The following is a 26545-nucleotide window of genomic DNA, read 5'->3' as shown; positions in this document are numbered from 1 at the left end:
ACCAGATTGTAAGTGTTGTTATAATAGCTACTGTAATGCGAAGTTGCAGTATAATTGGGCATATGCATTGAATTATCTTTAAGCCGAATCCGAAAATACAAACCCAAACACGACCACTTTTTTGAAGCATGATAAAGACCCGAAAGTTTAATTTACTGAAAAACAGACTTATCTTCTGTTGTCATTTTGTTGGCTGTCAACTTTTTCGAAATTGCGCTTTGCTTTCTTCCGGATCTTTGTATCACGCGCGCATGTACAATTTTATAAAGAAAGTGAAATTACGACGCATATGTGGCAGAGTGTGAACTGGGGTCCGAACCTGACCCGAATTGTTTTTCAAACTTAAGCCCGAACGCAACCCGAAAAGCTCGACAAGATCTATAACTTTGCTGAAATAATAATTAGCGCTCTTAACTGTCTATTAAATATCTTTCTCAAATGTCTCCTGTGACAATGTTATATCTCTGTAGCTTGAACTGTGATACTTACAGTATAGAATTGGTCATCAACTGTTAGTAATAACGATTAACAGTAAATGTAATGTGACATAGTACGAAACCAGCATATGGGCTGAAATTTATTATTTCATACATTGGTTACAATTCGTATCTGACGTTATTATAAGCTGGTTAAAAACAAACAAACAAACAAACAAGAACAACTTAGTCTGGATTCTATAAATGCTGTTTAAATGCAACAAAATAATACTTACTATTTTAGTTAAAGTTAATATTTTGAACAATTTCTACATAAGGTTGTATTCTGTAAAGAAAGATTAATTTTTAAGGGTAAGAGTACACTTTTGGTTTGCAATCATTTTGCTGTACCGCAGATAAAAAAAGTTTAACTTCACATCTGAAATAGTTTCGTCCACAGTTTGAAAGTTTGCATTCTGTAAAATAGACGTAGTGAAGGGTACAGACTAAGACGCTTGTTACAAACAAAATAATATACACATTCACACGTTACACTGATCCTGCAAGACCTCAGGTTACGTTACTGGTCAGTTTCATTTTGGTGCGCGTGTTTTGGAATACCAATTGGTACACAGCTGCTTAAATGTCATTGAATTGGGCAATTCTTTCAAGCTTGCTTCGTTAGTTGTTTCTTCATTCTGGATTGATGGTGGATTTATCATTACGTCATCATCAGGATCTGCAAAGAATGCGTAAGAATGACGTGTCAATGTCTGCTTCACTTCTTCCTGTGGGACTACAACCCTGTGCTTCTTGGACATGATTAAACCACCAGATATCGAGTGCAAGGCATCTCCTGCATTTAAAAGAATGGCATTTTGTAGAGGAGGGACGTCAACGTATTTTCCATTGTGTTCCACTTGCAACCCTCCAACATTATCTTGAAACAACAAAGTGACCGTTCCTAAATCTCTGTGTGCGCCGAGACGTACAGATCCAGGTTTAAGGATACTCTGATCAACTGGTGCGTAATAATTCAAACGCAACAACGATGAATTTATTTCGGTTTGAAGAAGATTATGACACTTGTTTAAACTGTCTTCTTCTTTGAAATTCATTGCCATAGAAAGTGAATCCAGAATTCTTTCCGTCAACCTGCTGCAGATGGTCATGAACTTTAAACTCAAATTTCTGAACCCTGGGCAAATATCTTCAGGCAGTCTCTCGGGATGTTTGAAGACAGTACCATCGATTCTAAAGGCTTCTTTAAAATCATCAGGTTTGGCTTTTTCCAGGTTTTCTTTGTTCAAACCAATGTATCCAAATATACTTTCTTTGCTCGTGTAACGCTCTTTTAGTGCAACTTCGAGATTGAAAAATCTATCTGTAACATCTCGGATTTCTTGCCAAAGTGATGAATCAACGCCATTGTTTGTCAAGTACACAAATCCAACAGCGGAAAAGGCATCGATTAACTCTTTGCCAGCATTGTAAAGATCTTCTCGTTTAACTTGTTGGTCGCTTACATCTAATCCACATAAATTGTAATCAACCACTGGTATTATTCCAGCAAATTGTTTGGACTTAAACATTATGTAATCAATGTAGAAGTATCTGTTAAGAAAAGGTAGATCTTTACTCATCACTGACTACATCAAAAACAAAAATATCAATTTTTTTTGTTTACATTTGTTTCATTGTTCAGCTCTCGGTGTCTCGGTCAGATTTCATTAAGCTTAACAACTAACTTTGGTCTGTAAGTGCAAACACAGTCAAAAATATCACAAACTTACTTTAATTTACTTTGGAGTCACGCAGGCATTTTTGCAAATTTTGGATTTATCGTACTTGACTTGTGTGTGATTCTTAAAGCGCTTGTAGCATTTTTATAGCGAATCTATAGTTACTGTGATAACGCCAATGAAGTCTATGCAGTGTGCGCACATCCAAACGGTTTATGTAAAATGCTCAAACATCTTATAATAATGTGACAAGTTAGCTACAGAAATTGTATCTCGTTGCCGACGTGACACTAGTTACTGATTCCCTGGCAGTGTTGCCACTCAAAAAAAGAAATTAACCCTACCAACACACCTAAAAAAACCCTACATCTCCCTACGCAGTTTGAACAAAAAAAAGAAATTTTGGCAGTTTTATGGCACTTTATAACTACTTTAGTTTCAGTTCAAAAGCACCAGAACTAAAGTAGTTCAACATTTACTGACGTTTGTGTTTCCACTAATTGAATATATCAGTAATGTTTAATTTATAACAAGAGCAATAGCAGATAACATTCGTTGGTGCTTGTACTCAACAACTAATTCAGAATATAAACCACCAGGGTTATCTTACCTCAATTTTCTGAATTTTAGTGGTGAAGCTGAGCCATACATGTTACTTATCATACCCTATATACACCAAGCAAACTCTATCAAACTAAAGCAAGCCCATCATAAGACATCTTCTAACCCAAAAAATATTTAAAAAAAAATAAAACAACTCACAGTACGATACAGCATCACAGTAAACAACTCACAGTACGAAACATTCCTTTACAAGTACATCAGACTGCCAAATGTCATAACTAACATCACAAAAACATTAAACAATTTCAATATTAATTTTACAGTTAGTGGAATACTGTCTGCAAAACATTGAAGCACTTGTCATAGACTCATAGTGTTAAAATCACGGAAATGATAAATTACAACAAATAAACTAGTTACCGTATCATACCTGCAAATAGGCAGTGTTAACACAGTGTCTCATACCCACAGTTACTGTACCATTATCAAATGACAAACATTTATGAATATAAATCACAAAGTTGTTTAAGAAACTAATTAGGCAGTGATCTTCTGAGATCAAAAACAAAAAGGAAAATCATCATTGTCCATAAATTCCACCTCTTCCGCAGCAACACGATCATCAGCAGAATATTTATTCATATATGATCGTCTAGCATTTGCATGCAGCCGAGCTAGTCTTGGTGTGACGTCAAAATTATCAGAAAATTTCTCACTCACTTTTATAATTGCCTAAAGAGTATTTACACCAAGATTGTTTCGCAGTTTGGTTTTGTTTAAGTTCAGCTTGGAGAATGTTCTTTCCACCACTGCAGTACTCTGTGGAAGAGCAGCTACCTGCAGCACAAATGTTGCCAGAGTTCTATAAGAATCAATTTTGCTCATAGCAAGCCAAAAATTTTCAAATAACTTGCCTTTCCATTGTCCAGAGATGATATTTTCATCTGCTAAAAGTGATCTCCATTGTCGGTCAATCTGCTGTGCATTAACATTGAGCATAGTTGTAATGCAAGGAAGTCCACTAGCAATCGTGGCTGCACCAGTGATTGAAGAAGTTTCGTTAACAATAGCAGATGGTTTCAAATGCGAAAGAGATTGGAGTACAGGGTCATCTAAATTGATCCTTCGATATAATTGCTTCACTGCCTCCCTATACCTTTCCCTACATCTTTCCAAGAAACTTTCTTTCTGATGAGGTAGCAATTGTTTCATTGTGTCACTTGCCATCAAGCCTTTTGATGCTCCCTGAGACGAAACTTTTAACCATCCTTGTGCCCAGTTTTCCTTTTCCCATTCTTTTCTGTAGCTTTGCGATCGAAACTTAGAATTTTTGGATCTCACCTCTTTGGGCATTACCGTTGTCAACTTGTCAACAACCAGAATTATTGTAATTTAATGATAAAAGTATCGTATTCAAGATCACTTGACTTGATCAAAACAAGATCACTTGATTCCTGTGATCCTGTCTGTTTAGGCTTACCATACGTCCCGTTTTAGCCGGGACAGTCCCGCTTTTAAAGGCTTTGTCCCGGTGTCCCGGTCAGTCAACCGAAAGTCCCGTTTTGGCATTTAGTCAGCCATCATTGCCCCACACTACACGAATATTAGCATGTTGTGATTGGTCTGTTTAGCTAACTTGCTGAAGAGTGATGCGTGTTCTTGTTTCATTGTATTAAATGTGAAAGTATTGGTTACGTCATTGTAGCGGGTAATTGGTCCAGTAGTGAGTTGATTGTTAGCGCATTCGCTTGTTCAGTAATAGTAGGCTAGGAGGAGATGATCTTTTTGCAGTTACGTTATTGAAAGAACTTATTTCGTATACGGTACCGGTACTTGTTTGCATTTCCTTCTGCAAACACCATTTGAATGTGAAAGCCCTTATCACCTGCAAAATTAAAACTGACTTTTCCTGCTTTGATTTTTATGAGAAAATGAAGTCGAATATAGACTTCTGGAAGAAAGTATTGTCTACAGAAAAGTATGATTGGACGATTATCTAAATTTACAAATGCTTGAACATTGTTTTGTTTCCTAGTAAAATCCATTATTTTAGCTTTTCTTGGTGTCTTACTACTTCAGTTGTCCCTGACGATGGGAATCCAAAATAGTCTCATAGGCCTACTTCTAGTAAAATATGAACCACATTTATCTGATAGGGCTCGTTGTTCTGAAGTGTCCCGGTTTTCAATCACAAAAATATGGTAAGCCTATGTCTGTTCAATCTGCTGATTCTGCTCATCTGCTGTCTCACTCTCCAGTCTCCACCTGCTGGGCTTCTCCAACTCTTTTTGCAATTTACAATTATTAGTATAACCATAACCAAGACTTAAAACTAGGTCAGCCCTGACGTACAGCTTCAATCTGACAATTTACTTAACTAAAGTGTCCAATGTTACAACGATGAGTCCATTGTTACTACATGAGATAGAACGCATTGTTTCATAATTTGATCAAACAACTCGTCTAGACCGGGAAAATGCATGTCTAATTCAACAATGCTAATTCATTAAAGAGCCGCAGTTTGGCCACCACTGGCTTAGACTATGTTTTTGTCATTATTCAGTAAATTTATTATTTGAATTTATTTTTATTTTACTTTAAACAAAAGGAAATCTATGAATAAAGGTGAAAAACCCGTAGGGTCACCCTACACCCTACAAGGGGCCAAAAAAACCTACCGTAGGGTAAAATCCCTACGAGTGGCAGCCTTGTTCCCTGGTTACACATTCAATATCGGTATAAGCTTAAAACGTTATTTACGAATAATCAGATGAGTTAGTGACTATGTAGCCCGTAGCGTGTAATCGAAAACCAACTATGTCTGCAAACGAGTAACTAAACAAAAACCACATGCTGAGCGACCAATAACCAGCTCCACGCAGGTTATCTCTTTATATTTGTTGCTGTAATCTATATAGACCTATCACGCTTATAGCTTATTATAATAATCCACCAATATCGGGAGTTTTCTGGTCAAGCTTTCGCGAAAACTGATAAGAGGCTGCAGAACTAACAGTTGTTTACTAGCAAGCTAGCATGTCGTTATTTGATAGCGCGAAATTCACTGACAGCTACGTGCGGTTTGTGTTATAAGTGATCGCGAAAGCCGGAAATTAAAAACATCAATTCCTACGGCCTACATAGGCCTGCGTTATACATATGTATACATTATCTGCAAAATCTTATAGAAGGCCTGTCAAACCAAAACAACTTTAATGAGCCAATTTGTCGTGCGGCTCAATGCTTATTGTCCATTATCATATTTTTGCACAGTGTAAGACAGCTATGATTAACCTTTCGTTCAGTGAAACATATAGAAACGAAAATAACCAATGACGCAACATTTCACGATAGTGTTGATAATAATGATGAAACACGATAAAATATTTATCGCCGCTGTTTGTTTGCAAAATACTTTCTTTACTAGTGGAAAATTGCTTGAATTTCTTCTTCTATAACGGCTGAGTTTAAAAGACAAAGGGTAATGAACGTTTTACGATACTTTTACGTTTAGTCGCAGATCAGTAATGTAATTTATGTATATTATACACCGTTTACACAAATCTGAGTTAATACTGAATATATACCAGAATCTGTTGATAGCTTAATTTGAAAGCGTGATATCTATAATGGTGCATAAATTTTTGGATATATCTTTACACAAAGTTGCTTAAATGTGCACGGGGTAAAAAGCTTCTGGATGTTAGCTTTATTTTTGTTTTCATCTTGGTGAAACAACGGGCGATTTATTACAACATCGTCATCGGGATCAACGACATAGACATAAGAATGACGTGTCAACTTATGCTTCAATTCATCTTCCGGTACCATTACTCTGTGCTTTCTAGATTTTAACAGACCACCAGATAAAAGATTCAAGCTGTCTCCTATATTAATGATAATAGCATCTTGCAGAGGAACAGCGTCAACGTAATGGCCTTCGTGTTCCAACTGCAATCCTCCAACATTGTCTTGAAACAATAACGTAAATGATCCCCAATCTGTATGTTCTCCAAGACGAATTTGTCACGGTTGCAAACGATTTTTGTCTGCCGATCCATAATAGTTTAGTCGTAAATACGTTTTGCTTCCCTTGTTGTCAATATGATGATAAGTATTCAAATAAATCTCTTTTGTCAGTTCCATTCCCATTGAAAGTGAACCCATGATCCTTTCAGACAATTTTCTGCAGTCGGTCATAAACCTTTTAGTGAACTCTAACATTCCAGGACATATATCTTCAGGAAGCTTTTCAGGATGATTGAAAACAGAGTTTCCATCAACACTGAAATCTTGTTTAACGTCACATGGGTTGCAGAAAAAATAAGCAGCAGAAAAAACTGAGATAGCTATTTACATTATTATTACAGTAGCTATTGCGTTAACTATTACAGTACAGTAGCTTGTACAAACTTGTAGCTTGGATTTTAAATCCCATTTTCTAATTTCCACAATTCAGTGAAGCTTATAAGATGTACTAAAAAACTCACAAAATGATTTTCTTACACAGTCTACAAATTTACTTTTACATTTCATATGGCTTTAACTGATTGTAGGAGGTTAAATTGTTCCTAAAGTGTTCTGCGATATTTCGTATTGTTAATCTATTTAATTGGAACACGGATTTTAGAATATCTTTCACGTATGTACTCTCCGAAAGTGAGTGGAGGTGGTAAACATTTGAAACGTGCTTCATTTTCCTTTTCATCTTTTTAAAGCAATGGACGATTTATTACAGCATCGTTGTCAGGATCTACCAAATAAGCGAAAGAGTGACGTGTCAAATTCTGTCGTACTTCATCTTCAGGTACAATGACTCTGTGTATTGCCGCTTTCAACTGACCACACGACAGAAAATTCAAGCTGTCTCCTGCCATGATGAGAATAGCATCTTGAAGAGGGAATGCGTCGAAAAAAATCCCATGACGTTCTAATTGCAATCCTCCAACATTGTCTTGAAACAACAGTGTAAATGTTGAAAAATCAGTATGTTCTCCAAGACGAATTTGTCCGGGCCGTAAACAAAATTTGTCTGCCGAACCATAATAATTTAGACGCAGATAAGAGATGTTTCCTTGGTTGTGGATGCGTTGATGACATTTCCTTAGATCACTTTCCTCTTTCAATTCCATTCCTATCGAAAGTGAATCCATGATCCTTTCAGACAATTGTCTGCAGTCGGTCATAAACTTTTTCGTGAACTCTACTATGCCAGGACATATATCTTCACTCTAAAAAAAAACTGACTCTTTGGTGACTCAAAGATCCTCCCTTACTTTGAAAGAGTCGACGTATCTGACTCTTTTGAAAGTAACACTTGCTCACTCGTGATAAGAGTGACGGTCACTCTTATAACAAGTGACACACAACTGACTCTTTGGTGACTCAAAGATCCACCCTCTCTTTGAAAGAGTGAACGACATCTGACTCTTTTCAAAGTAACAAAACTTCACTGACGTTCACTCTATATAAAAGGTAGAATAGCAGCCAGCTTCCAAATTTTATGCAGTGGAATTTATTACTCACATGACTTCAGCGAATTTTAATTTCACTTCACTTAAAAATGCACTTTGAAAACTCAATCTACAGTATCACCAATACATGCAGTGTTTTGCACACCATTGATGGCAGCAAGAACAGTTTTAACTGAGCACACTGGGGTTTTGTTTATAACCAGCACTTCAAGAAGATTGTAGAATGGTGCAAGTCTGGGGTAGTAGGAGATATTACATACCCAAAACGAAGAGAACAAGCGGTACAAAGCACGCACCACGTCATTTCCAACATAAATGACAGAAAAATCGGCAACAATGTAATATTGATCAGGTTGGGTGCTGTTGCCCACGGCTAAAAGGAATGGTCGAGTCAGTCCAGAATCTTTGTGGACGGCAAAGTTTGTTGGGTCCGTGCCGGCCTAAAATTTAAAGTTCAAAAATTATTTCAATACAGCAAGGTGTTAAAAATTACACGTTGTCATGCGAACACAAACCGCCACTATCACTTACCCCAGCAAATTGAAAAATAGCATGCGATTGTGACTGACAACCCTTTCTGCGGAAGTTTAATGGCGGAAGCAACTTTTCCAGCATGTGAATTGTGTGAAGTTTGTCTGCATAGAAAATAAAAACTGAAGCCAGTGAAAAAGCAAACGACTTACTTACACAACAATCAGAAAAGGAAATCGTGTTTAGTGCAGAAGAACATGAGCACAATAAAATTATCAAGGTTGTATAGCTTCGTGAATTAATCAATATATAATTAATTGACCATATGGAATATAATGTAACCAAAAAACCAGATGTAAGCAATTTGCAACAACAGTACATGACGTATAGAAAGCCATGACTCCAGAACTGTCATCTTTTTGTTGAGAGTCAGTTTCAAAATCCTAGCACGTTAACCTTACGCCAAAGTAGAAAGTTGCTTGCTTACTCTCAGTTATGTTGCTTGATGTTATATTCTTCAGACGTTGTTGAGATCATTGCTTTTCCAGTTACAGTCAAAAGAACAGGAAAACATATCAAATAGCTATAATATAAATCCAACAAATGCAGGAGCTAAAATGATGCTGTGAAAAATTGAAAAATTAATGATCATTAAATTGTAATTTTGAATTGAAAAATAGCGTTTCATTTCAATTGGCGGCCTAGCTTAGTAATTTAATCATGAAAAGTAAGACTTTGGGTGAGAAGGGATTAGTTTTAGGTTAATTTACGGACAAATTAGTGCGTTGTTTTAAGTTGAAAATTAGCGTATATTTCAATTTACTGAATAGCGAAATTCCAGTTAACCATGTTCGTCTTTTTTAACTTCGGTAAACGGCGGCCGGTAAAATACATCTCTACTGCACAGGCTGCCATTTACTAAGTAGGAAAACACCAATTGCGTAACCGGCTAGCTATTCACCAATATGGCTTTTTCAAAACTCGGCAACCTGCAGCGAAACATTAACGCTATGTTAACAAGAAGCTGCGATAATTAACTTTGAACTATTAATTTTTTCTGGTGAAATAGTGGCAGCCAAAGTAAAATCTGCTAACGTCAGCTAGTCACTTTTTCCACATTACTACCAAATTTAGTACAAAAAGATACAACATTTTATATTGCAAGCAATGAGCCTGTAAGACTATAAGTAGTTAAAACCTATAAACAGACCAAAATAGACTTAATACAAATTTGCCTACCTTGCAGCAAATGTTCAGTTTCTTCAGATATGTTTAAATTTTTCGTTAAATACTCACATAGCCTAGTTGCACAACTGAAAATTGTATGTCAAAACCGTCAAACTCCATCTAGCAATAAAGTACAGATAAAGATTTTCTTTTAAAACTTTATGGGCCTAGCTTCCAAAACAACAAAAAACTCTGTTTAGCTTGAGGCCTTTGCAGCACGATTTCTGGTGAAAAGTTACGGTAGTTTCCTGTCTGGTTGGTAGGCCTATACTTCATTTTTAGGCTACACACAAATAGGGCTACCTATTTTTCAAATAGCTATATAAGCTAGGTTTTCATCAACGCTTGCTGTTAGCTTTAATTTATCTTCAAAGTTAAATGACCTAGCTCAGTCTACTGAAATCATTATGCCCAGAGGTTAAACCTATTTGCGGTTCGCCTATTCGTTCACCACACGTTAACTTGCACAGGCCCAACGGTATACCATACCATACCAGGCCACGTGCAACAGACAGACAACCTAGGTCCTAGATGTAACAATTTGGTAAAAATTTCCATTGCGTAATACGCTGCAAGCCATCCGTGACGACACCACTCAAATAAAGAGTCGCACAAGCAAAAAAATACGAGAGAAGGCAGAAAAAGTAGAATCGACTCTTGAAAGAGTCAGAATCCGTTCTCTCTTTCAAACGAGTGGAAAAACTGACTCAAGTTTTTTTAGTGTTCAGGAAGCTTTTCAGGATGATTGAAAACAGAGTTTCCATCAAAACTGAACGCCTCCTTAACATCACATGGGTGGTCCCAATCAACTTCTTCCCTGCCCAAACCAACATATCCAAATTCTATGCTTTTCTCCATGCTGTATAACTGCTTTTTGGATTTTTCTAAATTGAAAAATTTGTTAGTGATCAAACGCGCTTCTTGAAGATGTTTGGGATTAATTCCACTGTTTGTCAAGTACACAAATCCACGAGTAGAAAACGCATCTAGCAATTCTTTCCCAGCATTGTAAAGATCTTCTTGTTTAAGTAGTTTATCGCTTGTAAGCAAACCACATAAACTATAATCAACTATAGGGATTATCCCTGCAAATTTCTTGTCACTTGGCATACCTTTACAAGTCTAGTTAGCGTAGTTTGATATTCCTAAAGGAAAAACATTGCATTTTGATCAAGAGTCAAATCTTTGCTTTGAAAATTTGAAATCAACCTCAATTTCCTAAACTGAAATTTACTAATGTTTTTTCAAACCTTTTTTTCAAGTCCGTATGAAACATTTCTGCTTCCAATCAACATTCGATTGCAAGTGCCATAAATAGTTTAGTAACAATTTCCTAATTTGGTCTGTGTTACAAAACAAACTTGCTAACGCTTTTCGATAAGGAAACATGTAGACAGATGACAAAATTTTTGTAATTAATTGCATCTTGTTTGCAAGACAGATTATAGTTAACGACGTTTGAAAAAGAAAAGTGACATGTGGAATATATCACGTGACACATGAAATATGGCACCAATTTCCGTTCAATATTTGATCATTTATTTCCTTTTTCTGGTTAAATGCTCCTTCAGAAAGACTGAACCGTTTGTACCCACCGTTTCTTGATGTAGCACACTAGAAATGTTAGCTCCGCCAAAATGCAATTGATCCTTTTAGGGATACAACTTTTTTCATTCAGATCAAACTCACACAATAATATACAGTGTAATGTTTGATACTGTAAAATTGTAATTTAATAAAGTAATGTTTGATATTGAGTAGCGCTACCGCTGTAATGCCCTTATGCACGGCTACACGCTGCCTCATATACAGTTTACTATGTAAAACGTTATACTGTACATGTCGGCGATTCGGAGATTTTTTTCTAAATATTTTCACAAAAACAAAAATCCGAGAATAATCCGAAAAGGTGCAAATTATGCTGCCGAAAATGAAACAATAACTAACTTCTTCAAACTGAAATGTTCATGTTTATTTTTAATGAAAATGTTCCCAACTTTTTCATCTGTATGTAAAGTATATTGTACACTACTTTAACCAGGAGCCGTATATGCAATACTAAAATAAGTTTATGGGTTGTATCCATCTATCACAACACACAAAACGGTCTGCAGCCTATGAAGGAACAAAAATAAACGGATACAAATGTAAAATGTAAAAGGTTATAACGTTGTTTAATGACGGTACTGTTTAAAGTAAATGTAAATTCTGAACTTTTGTTATAAAAAGTACAAAGGAGAAAATGAAACTGTTAGTTCCGAATAAATAGTGAAAATTTCTTATCCCTAAAAGGATTAATTGTATTGCGGCGAAGCAAACATTTCTAGTGTGCTACATTAAGAAACGGTGAGTTTAATAAACGGTTCAGCCTTTCTGGATGAGCATTTAACCAGAAAAAGGAAATAAACGATCAAATATTGAACGGAAATTGGCGCCATATTCCACATGACACGTTTCTTTTTCAAACGGCGTTAACTATTATTATCTGTCTTGCAAACAAGATGCAATTAATTACAAAAATTTTGTCATCTGTCTACATACATCTACACCTATAAAGCTCCACACTTTTTCTCGACAACCTTTTCAATCCTTTTCTACTTTGCCTCTACTTTTGCCACCAGAAACAAAGTAAGTGCATGCTTTATGCGCGATAGGTGTTTAGTGATAGGCTATGCACATTTTGTATGGTTAACCATATGTGTCAGAATTTAACGTAATTCGCTTTATTCAGCGCATTCGTAAATTGCCAACGCGTTCAAAAATTGTATGCACGCTAATCTATCGTGTAAAAACATGGCTGTGTTGGTCGAACGGGTCATTATTATACGCTACTGTAATTTGTGGACAAGTTCGTAATTTGTGAACGCGTATGCAATTGTTGTATTAACAGAACATTTGCTTTGTCACTCACGTTATTTGTAACTCGGTTTTCGTAATCAATTCCGGCAAAGTCATGCTGCTTAACAACGGCTTAATTAGATTAGGTTCACGCTGAGATTTTTCTCTAGCAAACAAAAAAAGCATTTGATTTACTTTGCCGAACGTGAGACGGTGAGAGCGTGCAAGCTGGCTACGTTAACAACTTTCATGCTGAGAAATATCTGTGGGGTTAGACCTGGTGTACATATATTTAGTACGGTTAAGGTTTGTAGGTGAATTGTCTTTTGTGGTGCGTTGTCTTTTGGCCTTCATGCAGACTTCATCGTTCATCCAATTCCTGTACAAGTCAAACATTAACTCTGCAATATCAATAAAACGATAGCTTCAATCAGTGGAGAAGGTGTCTCATGTTAATATATGAACATCACATTAGTCACTGTATAGTTTGTATACAGACGAAAGGCTTTTGTGGTAACCTCGGTATGTCTGAAATGTTATATGTTTCAGTCAACAAGATTTTACTGAAACTATAACTTTACGATTTATTAACTCGATTGACATAGAGTAGAGCTTTGAGTACAGTATATAGAGCGTCCGATATTATTAAGCCAAATCTAAACGCTATAGAGTTAGGTCATCAAAACTATGGCTCCTATTCTTTGTTGGATTTTGGGAATGGTCTGGACAAATCGATCATTGGACGAATGGTCTTAACATCCTTGCTCAGCCCGAACCTATATTTTTCTGTCAAAAGTAGTTTTGTTTTTGCTCCACTTAAAAAGCTTCAAAATCTTTACCATACGTCTAAAAACTCTAAATCAGCCTTAAACACAAAACCAGTACGAATATTTAGTCAACCGTTATGGCTTTAGAAGCTTTTGCAAAGGCAAAAGGAAAGCGTGGGCCGTTATTGACGTTACAAACTACAGACAATTGTGATCACTGAGTTGAACCAGCAGGCTCTCTCGAACCGCTTTTTCGACAAAATTTCTTTAGAATTTAATTTACCAACCGACAACAAAACATTCATAAAATAGGCTGCACTAAACTAATTTCGGGCATCTGCGGCCTTTCCAAACGAATTGGATTCAGTTCGAATCTCCGGGAAACACCCATCCATAAACCACCAAGAATCATTCAACGAAAAATTGTTAAAGAAGGCTAGACTAATAATTTGGCATATATTCATTGTCTTGAATAAGGAAAAATTTTCCAACAAAATATCAAAGAAATTGCTTAGACTTCTTATGTTCACTCAATTGGTCGGAAATTTATCAAGTTATTAACAACTGCGAACTGTGGGTTACCATCCAAGCAGAACTTCGAGCTGTGAAAGCTCATCTAAATTTGCGAGATAGGCCTATTGTCACCAATGAAAAGTGCTTTTGTTTTTAATTTAGGCAAATAATTAATTAGTTTCAAAAATTCTACTTTTTATGTGTGATGACGTACCCGAATCTTTACTCGACATATTTTTATTTCGTTACTATAGGTGTACATAGATTTATTTTGAGAGAACAAATCGTTGTGGATCAGAGCTAAAATCATAATTCCTGTAGTGCTTACTATTGAAAGAAAGGGTTTTTGACTTGCAGAATATATCGAGAAAGTAAACCAATTCCGTTGTTTGCTGTTATGTGCTCAACTTGATATTATTAAATCCAAAGTTAAAGAGTGCCGCTCACACGTTAGTGAATTCATAGCATTGCTTTTTGGTAACACAAGTTTGTCAACCTGAGCGTCAACTGCATATTAGATAAGGCTGCACCATGCGAAGTTAAATTTTTTTTTTAAATCATTGTCAATATGGTAATATTTCTGCGTTTCGTTTAGAAAGGTTTTGTTCAATCACTTGTATCAGTTAACTATATTACGTAGGTTGCCTTAACTAAAAAAAAAATCATTTAATGCTTACATGCCTTTCACCTTTAACCAGAATCAAATAAACAGCAATACAATTTAAGCGAACTGTGAAGAAATACAAATGGTGCTCTTCTTCACGATTCGGAGAAAATATTACGGCGTGACGAACTTGATGTTGGTTTTTAACAAAAAGGATCATCATTGACTGCTCCAACTTGTTTGTGGTACTAAATTTTACTTATAGTTTTATACTATGGTAATGCCAGGTTTGACCCAGAACGAACTATAAATTATTATTATAAGTCCTGGCATCTTGCATAGGCGTAGCCAGGGTGAGGGAAGCGAAAGGGGCCATGCCCCCCCCCCCTCCCAATTTTTGTTTCTATATGATTCTACATCAGGTGGCGGTGTCTTAAAACCATAGATATCTTATATATAACAACTTTATTCTCGGACTGAGGAAAGTCTTTGCACGACTTAAACTATTAACTCCTGACTCCTCATCGATCGAGCCCCGGTTACCGGGCTAACCTTAGTGCAAGGTCCGATTTCCACACATGTTTTATTCTTTGTTTGTTTATTTATTATAAACCCGCATCAAGATAAAAAAGTTTAGTGTCCACCGTACTGAATCTCTTGCGTCTTGATGCTACCCTTTACACTATGGACCACTAGGACCAAGAGTCAGGACTACTAGTACCATAGAACAAGGTTTCTCAAACTGTGTGCCGCCAGAGGGCCGCAGGTGTGCCGCATTATATTACCATTTGTCACAACTTACTTGTGTGAATCGGCATTTTCTTAACTGACACTGATCAAGAACAAACAAAGATCAGAACTTAATGCTGTCGAACAGGAACTACGGGTGTGCTTGTCTGATTTTTAGCCCAGAATCAAGACTATTTGCGCACAAAAGCAGGCACATCCTTCACATTGCAGTAAAAATAAAAGATTTTACTGGTATGAATAGGCTAGACTAAAATAAAGCTGACTTTAAGTGACTTCTACCGTGTATAGTTTTTCAACGTAACGGCTTCGGTCGAAAACTTTGAAAATAGCTAGGTTAATATCGTAGGCATAGTAAGTCGGTGTGCCGCGGTAGAATCCGGAATGTTTTGGTGTGCCATAGTCGAAAAAAGTTTGAGAACCCCTGCCATAGAACACACTGACGTGCACTAGGAAATAAATAGTAAACACAAAACTGCGAGTGGAACGTAACTCACGACAATACCAAACAGCCTGCAATAGGCTGTTTTACGCCCTGTCTTTGAATCCATAAAATATAATTTGTGAAAAAAATTGGGCAATTCGCGCAAAATGTATTCCAGAAAAAATCCTCCTTGCAAGTGCCGTTGTAGGCTAGTTCTAAACTATACTGACTGACTGATAGGCCTAACTGTTTTAAGGTTTGTGTTTTCAGGTTGTGTATTGTTTGGTTTGGCAGCGCAATAGGTTTATTTATGTTTATGTCATCAGTTTGGTATTAATTTGCCTTAGGCAACAGGAAAATGTCCATTTTATATCCAAATTGGTTGTGCCGTTTCATTCGTCGCCATAAGAACAAGTTTGTCTTTGCTGGAGTGTTTGTTGGAAGTGTTTATGGGGTGATCAAATTTGCTGAATATAAAATCAGGAATCATTTAAAAGATGAACAGAAGCGTGTCGCCGATGAAATGAAATATCAAAGAAATTTTGAGCTTGTACAGGAACATAGTGTGTCCATAAGCGAAGCAATGCTGGAGAATATTTATCAAAAAGTAAAAGAAGTTGCAAATACTGAAGAAATTACAGAAAAATTGAAATCCGGATCTGGTGACAAAATGTTATTGTGGAATGAATTAAAAATCACTGTCTTTTGTCGCATTGCAACTGGAATGTTCGCAGTTACTCTGGTATCACTGGTGCACCGTGTTCAGATGAATCAAATTGCCGGGTTAATGTTCCACTCCCGAGATTTGGATGACAGCATCGATCCAAGGCAGCAGAGATTTTTTTCCGTCACTCACGACCACTTAATGAACCACGGCATTCACGACCTAGCTGTATACATCAAGGAATTGGTCAAAGACATCGTAGGAACTATGCCTTTGCAATGCCTAGTTAAACCTTCCGGTATAGAGAATACAATCGAAAGTATCTATTCACGCCTTACTTTGAATACCCATGATCCAACTGGCATTGTCGGCGGCTTCAAAGTTGTGAATGTTGTTTTTCCTGAGATAACGTCTTTTGATGATTGGGCAATTGTCCAACCAACAATTCTTGATGACATTGAATCGTGGAGCACAAGAACTGTTGATGTTTTGGATTCTCCTGATTTTAAAGAGGTTCTCTTGCAATGTGTCAAAAGAGGTGTTAAAATATTAGGTCAGGAATTGAATAGTGCTGTGAATCAAATCGCAGCCACAAAAGATGAAGTTGACCTAACAGACTTCAATGAAGTATCCTTACCGCTTGCAAAACTATTGCCACTTATCAATGGGACGTTGACTTCTATCTGCTCAAGTGCTTTTTTACATGACTTTTCGAGCATTCCAATCATAAATAAATTCTCCCTCAATGTCTATGAATCATTTCTTTGTGATTAAATGCAAATAAGGAATTCTTATTAAACACTACATTCCTTGTTGTATCCAAAATATTTATGTATTGAACAGTTATCACAAGCTTTTCAATGTTAATTTATTGTCCAAGCTAATATTATTGAACCTCCGTTATTTGTGAGAGAAGACTGAAATCTGACTATGGAGTATGTATAAGTTAAATAATTACCGTAAGTTCAAAAACACAGAAATATGTTTTTCAATTAGCGAACTGAATTACTGTTTAAGAAGATCATATGCCAGTATATTTGAAATACGTAAATAAATATAACTGTAAGCATACAACTTGATTACCTGTGATTTATCATTTGAAGTCATTTTTAAGGTATTTACTACGCCTTCATGCAAAAATTTAAAAATAAACAGGTGAATAGAATTAAAAATACCCTTTTGTTGATTGAATAAATTTGTTTTTAGATTTGTTCTTGATGTAATTCTAGTTTCAACCAGTGGCCGCAGAAAGTTTTTATTTTCAAGTTGACTGGCTCATCCTGCAATACTTTTCATGCGCTGTACATCTGTATTCAAGCTTTGACCAGACATTGGATCTTCTTTATATGTAATTGTTTTGTCATAATCTGATAAGAGTATATTATTCTGGATACAAATTTTTCCACAGTTGAGTTTATTTTTATAATCCTCATGGAGTCCACAGTTGCTTCAAGTAAGGTATGCCAAGACAAAACAAGAGAACCACTGTAACAAAACATACAACTCAATGAACTAAACGTGCGTTTTCTTTTGAAAATGTGTTTTATCTTTGTATGTTAATTTGCGTCTCATATTGTCATGCAGGTATGCAAACAGGTTTGATCTTGTAAGAAATGGCTTGTAGTAAAAGTACTCTACTTTCTGGTGTACGTGTGTTAGATTTAACAAGAATATTAGCTGGACCATACGCCACTATGATTTTAGGAGATATGGGAGCAGAAGTAATCAAAATTGAGAATCCCAATGGTGGCGATGATACTCGGACATGGGGACCACCTTATATGGGCACAGAAAGCACTTATTTTCTTTCTATCAATCGTAACAAGAAGAGCGTTGCGTTGAATATGAAGCATAAAGAGGGAGCCAGAATTATCAGAACTCTTGTGAGAAAAAGCGACATTCTCATGGAAAATTTTATCCCGGGAAAGTTGGACAACATGGGATTTGGTTATGGTGAAATGCAAAAACTGAATAAGGGTTTGATCTATTGTTCACTTTCTGGTTACGGATCTGATGGTCCCTATGCCGGCAGAGCAGGTTATGATGTCATAGCTTCATCAATAGGTGGGCTCAATCACATCACAGGCCCTGAAAATGGGGATCCTTGTCGAGTTGGAGTAGCGTTGACCGATATTTCAACCGGCCTGTATGCGCATGGTGCTGTTCTGGGAGCACTTCTTCAACGAGAAAAAACAGGATTTGGACAAAAAATCGAATGCAATCTTCTTTCGACACAAGTAGCGCTATTGAGCCACATTGCATCAGCCTATTTGAACGTCGGAGTGGACGCAAAGAGGTGGGGTACGGGACATGCAAACATTGTACCCTACCAAGCGTTTCTAACCAAAGACAATCAGTATCTGACAATTGGTGCAGGAAACAACAAACATTTTGTTTCGTTATGCAAATTAATGGAACTTGAATGGTTGCTCAAAGAGGCTCAATTTGCAACCAATGAAAGCCGTGTGATGAACAGGAAGGAGCTGATTGCAATTTTAAAGAAAAAATTTTTGGAAAAATCGATTTCAGAATGGTTAGAAGTATTAGAAGGCTCTGGGTTTCCTTATGGGCCCATCAACAACATTGAGCAGGCCTTTAATGACGAACAAGTGCAACATAACAGGATGGTTATGGAAATGGACCACCCTGGAATTGGTAGCAAGATCAGAGTTGCAGGGCCACCTGTCCGGTACAGTGAACATTCATCCCACCCAACCATTTCCAATTCATCCCACCCACCATTGCTTGGTGAGCACAGCAGAGAAGTTTTGTGTGAGCTCACAGATTTGTCTAGCAGTGATATTGATGAGCTTGTCAAGGCAGGAGTTGTGCTTGACAGTGCATAGTTTGTTTGTGTCAAACCCTGCATGATAAAATTAATTGGTTTTGCTTCCTGCCAATGATTGATGAGTGATGCTTCATTTCAAACTCAGTTAAAGTGGTTTACTGTTTCTAAATTGGAACTTCAGATTGCGCAACATAGATTATAATTATGGAAGTGTGTTTTGGTCGCAAAATTTATCAGGAAAATGTTGTCCTTTACAGTTTTTCCATGTCGGACAGACATTTTTATAGTAAAACATGGAAAAACTGTACCGTTTGGTTTTTAATTTTTCCACTTTCTAACCATCATTTTGAATTCAAGATCCAGTATCAACCGTGTGCAAGAATACACTTTATTCCTGAATGGTACAAGTAATTATATATCCATGCCTGGGAAGTCGTTTGCAAGCTTTGATGTTTCATTGATGATCAGAAAGTGAAATATTTCATGTTTTGTCAACTGCTTAAATTGTTTGTATGTGAAAACAACAGAAAGTGCAGTGATAGATTTTCTACTTAGGCAACTTTGTGTCAACACCAACTTGTTTTAGCTTTGCACTTCACGGCAATAAGCCAGCTTCAGTATATACACTTGTTAACATACTGTTCTATGTACTTAATTAAAAATTCTTATTGTTTAGAGTTGATGTCTGGAGTAGGGTTAGTTCGGATATCAATAATTTTTACTATCCGGATAACGGATATATCCGTATATTTAGAATTTATCTAACCGGTTAACCGGATAATAACTGCTAAGTGAGACAATCGATTTCACGAGGTTTGCATGAAAAATGGATTGTAAAATCATTACACAGTTTTATTGTAGATCTACGTACACGCGCAGTACGAGCGAATACGAGAAAAATCACGCAAATTTAATGTTCACTGCTTCTGCAACGCCCTCCTTATAAAGCACAATGCATCAATTGTGGAATCCTGTATTATGCAGTCTTCTATTAAAAGAATCATTCATTATGCTTTCTTTGTGACGTGATAGTTAATTTCACTCGTGCATTTTACGAGTACCGTAGTTGAAAGTATAAGACAATAGAAGTGTGAACAAAGGTTTAATTGCGCTCAGCGGGAGTCAGCCTCTACGTAACAAAGAATGTTCAAACTTACTAAAAAGTGTAAAATGCATTAGCAACGATACTCTTTTAGCCGGTTAACCGGCAGAATTATATCCGGATATCAGATAGGAAAAAAAACTGCGGTTAATCGGTTAACCGTTATCCGGATAATCCAACCCTAGTCTGGACTCTGGAGTGCTTTAAACTTATATTTATATCTCTTCTCCATGACTTTAATATGCCAGGTTATGATTTGTTTCTTATATCATATATGTATACTGCAATTTATCATTATGGTTTTTGCTTTATATGCTTTTTATTTTTGATTATAATGATATACTTTATTACCAATTATGCTTTAGCTATGCAATGAAATGTCTTCTTTAAAACACCTGTGATGCTTTCAATGTAAGTTAAAATATGTATTTTGTTGTAGTGTGCTGTATTTTCAAATTTTTCTTTCATAATTGAAAGCAAAATTTGTATGTATATAAGGTTGTAGGCTATTATATATTTATGTGTGTTTTCAATAGTTTTAATAATTTATTTCAAAGTGGTGCTTTCTCACTAAACCTATGTTGGTATATTTTTTATTAGCCTTCCATAATTATTGTATCTGCCTTCATGAAATTATCACATTCATACAGTATTTGTTAGCTGAGTCTAGTTTAATTAATGTTTAATTGTAAATTAATGTCATTTTTGCTTGTAGTTTAATAAGACATGATTGCAAATTGGTGTATCACAGAACCAGTGTACCTATATGCCTATGTAATAGGAATGTGCCATGAGAAAAATTTTGTATACGAATATCATGTTGATCAGTGGAAAGGAATGTCTAATACGTTTGAAATTGCGATAGATAAGATTACATCAATGTGTTGACCAGTTTGGCTTATAAATTCATATTCTCACTGAGCACTTAGTTTTACTTCCGACACGTGTAACGAAATGAACATAGAGATTCTAAAGTTGTTTAGCAGATAATAGTCACTCATTCACTGTATATATTTAACCTAAGCCACTAAACCACATAATTGTCCTTTATCACCAAATTCAATAAATTCACAGGTAACGTTGCATTTGGGTTTGCATAAATCTTCCACTCCAGTGATATGGAGCGATGTGTTTGAATTTGTATCAACCCATTGCTATTGCATAGTGCAATGTTGTTTTCAATTTGATTTTTTTTAATTATTTATTTCAAGTTAAACTTGCAAAGCAAATCATTTTGTATAGAATTGCTTTCAAAAGAATATTGCCCAGTTTTTTCAACTTTTAGGAATAGCTTCAACTGATGTTTGTGCAAGATTTACTTCGATGTTGATGCTAATTGCATAAGTGCGAAAACTTCTATGGACAAGTTGGCAATTATATCAGGCATTCTATTCATTACATCGGAGGTTTTTGCTGTTGCAAGTCTGGTCCACCATGACTGGTTAAACACTGGTGGTGACGTAGGTATGTTACTTACATATTTTATGGTTATTTAATTAATTTCTTTGTTTTAACTTGTTAGGTACTGGTGAATGGATCTCCACAAAATAATTTTTGTTTTGTATTCGACAAGTGAAAACACTTTATTTGTGTGTGGCTGTGTGCTATGTCATAGCAGCTATTATACACAAGATGGGGATATTATACGAAGTTAACATGTATATCTATGTACACATATATATAGGCATACCATATTTTTGTGATTGAAAACCGGGACGCTTCAGAACAACGAGCCTTATCAGATAAATGTGGTTCATATTTTACAAGGAGTATGAAACTATTTTGGATTCCTATCGTTAGGGACAACTAAAGTAGCAAGACACCAAGAAAAACTAAAATAATGCATTTCACTAGGAAACAAAACAATGTTCAAGCATTTGTAAATTTACACAATCGTCCAATCATACTTTTCTGTAGACAATACTTTCTTCAAGAAGTCTTTATTCGACTTTATTTTCTCATAAAAATAACAGCAGGAAATTAATTTGTTAATTTATTAATTTTGCAGGTGATAAGGGCTTTCACATTCAAATTGTTTTTGCAGAAGGAAATGCAAACAAGTACCGGTACCGTACGAAACAAGTTCTTTCAATAACCTAACTGCAAAAAGATTACCTCCTCCTTCTAGCCTACTATTACTGAACTAGCGAATGCGCTAACAATCAACTCACTACTGGACCAATTACCCGCTACAATGACGTAACAATTACTTTCACATTTAACACAACGAAACAAGAACACGCATCGAGTATTGCTCTTCAGCAAGTTGGCTAAACAGACCAATCACAGCATGCTAATATTTGTGTAGTGTTGGGCAATGCTGGCTGACTAAATGCTAAAGAGGGACATTTGGTTGATGACCGGGACACCGGGACAAAGCCTTAAAAAGCGGGACTGTCCCGGCTAAAACGGGACGTATGGTAAGCCTACATATATACTGTAAAAAGCTTATTAACTCGACTTTGCTCAATTCAAAATTCCGGGTAATTCAAACAAATCTGCTGACCTACATTGAAATAAAGTGCAGATTCCTCAATATAAGATCTCTGATCATTTGATGCTATTTGGCCAGAAAATTGATAGGACTTTTATGCATAAGGTTTATTTATTGGGGTCAGATATCACATCTGAGTTTTTTACTGCTCAATAACCTCGTCAGTCATCATAGAAAGAAGTCATATTGCCAGGTGTTGTTTGTCAGCATTTTGCAATGTTTAATATACGCTTTCAATACCAGCACTCAAAGTTATGTTTTTCTTCACTAACAAAATGCAATTCCACTGCATAGGCTATTTGCTGTATGAACAAGTGACTTAATTTATGACATGGTGACATCACACTTAGTAGCCTACTCGGTCGAGTAAGAACTCTAGTCGTTCTTGAAGTAAGATATTTCATTTTTGTTTCATCCCAAGTGATATGCTCACTTTATCACTTTTCATTATAATGTTACTTTTAGACTTGGTGCAACAGGAGCTTTGTCTTGTCATATTTAATGTGTGATTTCTATTGTGTGTGATTGTGTGATGTTGCTCTTGTTTTCAGTGGTCTGTTAAAACATAGTTTAAAACTTTTGGTTACTAACAACCAACAATACGAAATTTTGATAAACAGATACATACTATTCATGACACTGTTGTTTTATTCCTCGTTTTATCAATTGTTATCTGTTTATTTCTAGGTTCAGTTGTTCTTGGATTGACAAAACAGTGTCAGACCATATATGGGCGTGCTAGAACTTGTTTTACCCCAACCTTGCCAGCAGAATGGGTTGCAACCTTAATTTTTCTCGTAGCTGGAATAATTAGTCTTGCTTCCACATGCTGCTTTGTTATTTCCTCACACTGGCGCAGATCCATGCTAATCTATGCAAGATGGGCCGCCTTTGTGGCAAGTAAGTTCACCGTTCAACTTAAACTTGCTTGTTTAAGACTTTACCTTATTGGTAAACTTGCTATATATATATATATATACTTTAAAAGAAATGAATCTTTTGTTACACGTTTAATTTTTGTTTTGTGTTCAGTTTCATTTATCTTCAACAAGGATGTTGTACTTGATTTCTATGTTGTACTTGTTGCATAAAACAGTACATGCATAGTTCACTGCATTTTGTAAAATTAATTGCATGATACTTGTCTACAGTGAAAGCTAGTTTTTTGCGTCTCTCTTTTTAACTCAGCCCAATCCCTAATTCGAATGCTCGAGTTTCATTAACTCAGAATTTTTGTTAACGCAAACTATTTTGTCTGCCCAATTTCATGGTCGTGAACAGCGCTGATACTGTATTTAAAAACAGGTCAGAAAAATGTTTTGTAACAAAATCCCAAGACTGTGCCCATGTCCATTCTTTGCTATCTGCTTTCAATTTTACCAACTTTTGATAACGCAAAGTAATAGCTTACTACAGGCCCCTTCAGTCTTGTGGTAAAGATCTTTCACTGTATACATTTTTGTTTAAGAATTATGTCTGTGGCAGTGCTTCTCAACCCTTTTCAACTTGCGGCTCAATGTTATTTTCAATTTTTTGAGGCTCATTGATTTAGATCACTAAATTTTGCTGGCAAGATTTTTTAATTTACAAATACAGTGGTTTTTCAAAATTGGGTTTGCAACAGCCCCAAAGTTCACACACAATGCTCCCACTTCATGGTATTTCATTTTTGTATATACTGTAATATTTCGGCCTGCTTCGCGGTCTGTTAGTGAACCACAGCCTCCCAGTTGAGAAGCGCTGAAGCATTGTGCTTGCATGCACTGATATATGAACATAAGCATGTTCTGGATTATATTTAGTTGTCATTATCATTTGTACTAACAGTCGGATGTCTATGTCATGTCGGTTTGCTCTTCCCAATTGGATTCCGACAAATTTCGATTGGGGGAGAGGCATTTAAACTTCCAGATCTATGGAAACTAGGAGATTCATATAAACTGCTCTGGGTTTTTGCTGTCATATTATCCTGCTCTGGGTGGTGTATTCTAATGATGCCAATGCGTATATGGATGCTTAATAGATAACAAAGTAGGCCTTTTTGATTTTATTTTGTTCTATTGTATTTTATCGTAGACCAACGAATAATTTGCTAGATTTGGCTGAAATACGGAATCGCTTAGCATATCCAATTAATTCATTATAGTATGATTTTTATGCACCGTAATACAGCGTGTGTACATTTTCCTAAAAATTTATTACTTTGACCACCTATATACTCTCATTAGTTGACACCCTTTACTTCAGCTGAAATGAAATAATACAATTCTTTTGAAACATGTAACTTGTCATTTCCATTATGTTTTTATTTCAAAAGTTTGGATTTCATAACCACTTTGCTGTGTCCCAAACTTCACTACATACTCAGTATAAGTAACGTTAAACTTCTACCAAAACCATTATTTGTAACATGTATGGCGGCAGACAGATCTGGTGCTGCTTCTATGAAGGTTTTAAAAAAACTTGTGATTTACAGCGGTGCTACTATGTATGGCTAGCATAAGCTTTCCAATGGGATTCCACATCAAAGAAATCGGTGGGCGTTCTTTGCAGTTTCCTAACTCAATACATCTTGGTAGTTCATACATCCTATTCACTATGTCGATTATATTCAGCGTTATGGGTTTGGTTCTTGCCAGTCGGATTTGTTTACCAGGAATTGCTGAAGTTGATGTAGCCGCCATGTGAGAAAAACTTGTTTTGCCCTTTTACTTTTCATCTAAGTGCACGTGTGTAACTGCAATTTCGTTTTAAAAAGATTCTACCTATGTAAATTTTTTTCCAAACACTAAAGATGAAACTTTGCAAATCTTATTCGTTTCAGAGTGATTTTGTTCCTGTTAAGCTTTTCTTCATTGCGTCTTTCACTCGAAATGCATTATATTGCCAAATATTGCATTGTTTTGTATACACTTGTTTGATTATTTTTCTGCCATAAGCTATTTTTAAGGACTCTTTCTTTTTTAAAATATGTCTTTCCCTGATAACAATGTTCATATTTGTACTCACAAGTCACACTCACAACTATAAGTAATGCATAGATTCAGGATTTTTGTGGATTTGTAGTTTTCGGGTTAGTCTCATGCAGGATATTGTTGTTAATGAAAACTGATTTACGGGAAAACGTTGTAAAGCTAATTCTTTGACAGTTTTGCGTTTTAGTAACTAATTTATACGATATTTCCATCATTTCATTTTTTACTTTTCGTTTATTACTTTTTGTGTTCAGTGTTGCTTGCATTACCTGAAAATTCTACTGATCTGTCTCTGCACACTAAGCTTTTATAGTTGTTTGCCTTTGTAAAAAAACTCAAGAAAGTACTGCATCTGTATACAACCTTTTTGTTGCTTTTGTACATTGTTCAGTGTGTGTGTATTGTGTAGGTTAGTGTCTGTTTGTGCTTTAACTTATTTAAACTGCTGCAATTAACATGCTAATATTAAGTCAAATGCTTACAAACCCCAATTAAGAGATAGTACTGTGTTCGTTTTTGCCGTTGTACTAAATTTCTGAGCGAAGTTAGATTAAGAAATTACACTTCGTTTTTTTTTCAAAAACTACTTTGGTTAGAACCTTCTAATTACTTTTGTATTTATGTCAGCCTTAAGTTACCAAAAATTGAGCAGAAAAAGTCATCTAAACACAGATTTGCATTAAACCGAAAGTTTAAAAGAAACTGCTGAGTTTTACTGTCTAAATTTCCCATTGG

General features: G+C 35.9%; 5 protein-coding genes across 8 annotated transcripts; 3 read left to right on the top strand and 2 right to left on the bottom strand.

Annotated features, from left to right (window-relative positions):
* Positions 1-564: 564 nt before the first annotated feature.
* Positions 565-2894, bottom strand: LOC143452142 (uncharacterized). The gene is made up of 2 exons (XM_076953002.1): positions 2769-2894; positions 565-2030 (listed from the first exon to the last, which is right to left on the bottom strand). The coding sequence occupies exons 1-2, from the start codon at positions 2819-2821 to the stop codon at positions 1010-1012; spliced, it is 1074 nt and encodes a 357-aa protein (XP_076809117.1). The 5' UTR covers positions 2822-2894; the 3' UTR covers positions 565-1009.
* Positions 2895-8278: 5384 nt separating this feature from the next.
* LOC143452613 (uncharacterized) lies at positions 8279-10013 on the bottom strand. 3 transcript variants are annotated; one of them, XM_076953647.1, is made up of 4 exons: positions 9907-10013; positions 9155-9290; positions 8728-8831; positions 8279-8636 (listed from the first exon to the last, which is right to left on the bottom strand). In XM_076953647.1, the coding sequence occupies exons 3-4, from the start codon at positions 8809-8811 to the stop codon at positions 8301-8303; spliced, it is 420 nt and encodes a 139-aa protein (XP_076809762.1). In that variant the 5' UTR covers positions 8812-8831; positions 9155-9290; positions 9907-10013; the 3' UTR covers positions 8279-8300. The 3 variants fall into 3 exon arrangements, with proteins under 3 accessions (XP_076809762.1, XP_076809765.1, XP_076809763.1); XM_076953650.1 differs by lacking the exon at positions 9907-10013 and adding an exon at positions 9514-9554; XM_076953648.1 differs by lacking the exon at positions 9907-10013 and having other exon boundaries at positions 9155-9467.
* A 5733-nt stretch (positions 10014-15746) lies between these two features.
* On the top strand, positions 15747-18035 carry LOC143451439 (peroxisomal biogenesis factor 3-like). Its single transcript, XM_076951981.1, has one exon. The coding sequence runs from the start codon at positions 16146-16148 to the stop codon at positions 17223-17225; it is 1080 nt and encodes a 359-aa protein (XP_076808096.1). The 5' UTR covers positions 15747-16145; the 3' UTR covers positions 17226-18035.
* On the top strand, positions 17661-26311 carry LOC143451440 (modulator of smoothened protein-like). Of its 2 annotated transcripts, XM_076951983.1 has the most exons (5): positions 17661-17799; positions 21627-21805; positions 23523-23735; positions 24663-24866; positions 25312-25452. In XM_076951983.1, exons 2-4 carry the CDS (start codon positions 21700-21702, stop codon positions 24860-24862), a joined length of 519 nt encoding a protein of 172 aa, XP_076808098.1. In that variant the 5' UTR covers positions 17661-17799; positions 21627-21699; the 3' UTR covers positions 24863-24866; positions 25312-25452. The 2 variants fall into 2 exon arrangements, with proteins under 2 accessions (XP_076808098.1, XP_076808097.1); XM_076951982.1 differs by lacking the exon at positions 24663-24866 and having other exon boundaries at positions 25312-26311.
* Positions 18065-21620, top strand: LOC143451438 (succinyl-CoA:glutarate CoA-transferase-like). Its single transcript, XM_076951980.1, has one exon. It carries the CDS (start codon positions 18065-18067, stop codon positions 19295-19297), a length of 1233 nt encoding a protein of 410 aa, XP_076808095.1. The 3' UTR covers positions 19298-21620.
* Positions 26312-26545: the final 234 nt, after the last annotated feature.

The sequence above is a fragment of the Clavelina lepadiformis genome, chromosome 4 (assembly GCF_947623445.1).
Source record: "Clavelina lepadiformis chromosome 4, kaClaLepa1.1, whole genome shotgun sequence".
Classification (NCBI taxonomy): domain Eukaryota; kingdom Metazoa; phylum Chordata; class Ascidiacea; order Aplousobranchia; family Clavelinidae; genus Clavelina; species Clavelina lepadiformis.
The sequence above is the reverse complement of the archived record's forward strand: the minus strand, read 5'-3'. Positions and strand labels throughout refer to the sequence as shown.